We start from the raw sequence: 1348 nt of genomic DNA on the forward strand, positions 1-1348 counted from the left end.
GAACCAGACAGAACCGGACAAAACCGGACAGAACCGGACAGAACCAGTTAGAACAGGATAGAACCGGGCAGAACTAGACAGAACCGGGAAGAACCGGACAGAACAGGACAGAACCGGTTAGAACAGGACAGAACAGGACAGAACCGGACAAAACCGGACAGAACCAGACAGAACCGGACATAACTGGTTAGAACAGGACAGAACCGGACAGAACCAGGACAGAACCGGGGAGAACCAGGAAGAACCGGACAGAACTGGACCAAACCGGGCAGAACTCTGATCTAATGAAGGTTTTCAATTCAAAGCACTTAAACTTATTTAAATAAAACAGTTTTAATGTTTTATTTTCTTATTTTTCATATTTTACTTTATTGCAACAAAATATACAAAAAATAAATTAAATACATTTTATAAATATTTTAGTGACTTTAGAATTAAAAGTGTATAAAAGTGTGAAAAGTTCTTATAATTAAAAAATCTGAAATAAAATATTTAAAGCAGCTTAAAGTAAATAAAAATTTCTCTAAGTGACGTAAAATAAAAGATAAATTCAGACAAAATGTTTAATAAATAACACAATAAATAAAACCGACTGCTCAGAGTCAGGAGCCCCTCCCCCACCTGTTTCTGGCCGGGCTGTGGGTTCTGTTGTAGTGGTGCCAGACGGCCACGGCCGTGTGCGGACACAGCAGGTACCGGTTCTGCTCCCAGCACCGCCTCATGGTCTCCAGGATCCCCGGGTCGCTCACAGCGCCGGTCACCAGAACCTCGGCCAGCTGGGAGAACCACAGAGGAGACGATTACTGCCTGTCCGGTCCGGTCCGGTCCGGCCGGCCTCGGGGTTCTGCAGGACCGGTACCAGTCTGCGCTGGTTCTCTGGCAGCCGCAGGCGATGCGAACGCTGGAACTCCTCCATCATGGTTTTCACGGCGGCGCCGTCCCGGTCCAGCAGCAGCCAGAAGACCCGCTCCATGTTGTACGGGTCCTGAGGATCAGAACCAGAACCAAGATGGCTTCCATGTTTACTGCTGTTCTGTTTTTATCAAGAATCTTTTCTGATTTTAGCCAAAATAAATTAGAGAAATGAAGTTATTACAGTTAATGATAAGAATATAATTTATTTGTTTCAGGTTAAAAGAAAAGTTTCTGCTCAGCCTGATTATCTGAACCCGACCATAAAGAACCCAGTTGGTTCTGGTTCTGGTTCTGAGCCGCCTACCTGTATATCAATGGCCGGGGCCAGAGTCTGGGTGACGCTGGGCGCCATGGAGAAATCGCCGCTGGTTACAGTCCGATGCACGATGTCGTTAGCGTTCACCATGGCAACCAGCTTCAGCGGCAGGCCCAT

At 46.4% G+C, this 1348-nt stretch overlaps 1 protein-coding gene across 1 annotated transcript in view; it reads right to left on the reverse strand.

The window, feature by feature from the left end:
- thnsl2 (threonine synthase-like 2) overlaps nt 1-1348 on the reverse strand; it is a 13562-nt gene that overhangs the window by 795 nt on the left and 11419 nt on the right. The window contains exons 5-7 of the mRNA XM_008424858.2: nt 1220-1347; nt 860-985; nt 622-776 (exon numbers count right to left, since the gene is read on the reverse strand). Of these exons, the coding sequence (XP_008423080.1) occupies nt 622-776; nt 860-985; nt 1220-1347 (409 nt within the window). The remainder of the gene's footprint in view (nt 1-621; nt 777-859; nt 986-1219; nt 1348) is intronic.

This window comes from Poecilia reticulata, linkage group LG12, assembly GCF_000633615.1.
Source record: "Poecilia reticulata strain Guanapo linkage group LG12, Guppy_female_1.0+MT, whole genome shotgun sequence".
Classification (NCBI taxonomy): domain Eukaryota; kingdom Metazoa; phylum Chordata; class Actinopteri; order Cyprinodontiformes; family Poeciliidae; genus Poecilia; species Poecilia reticulata.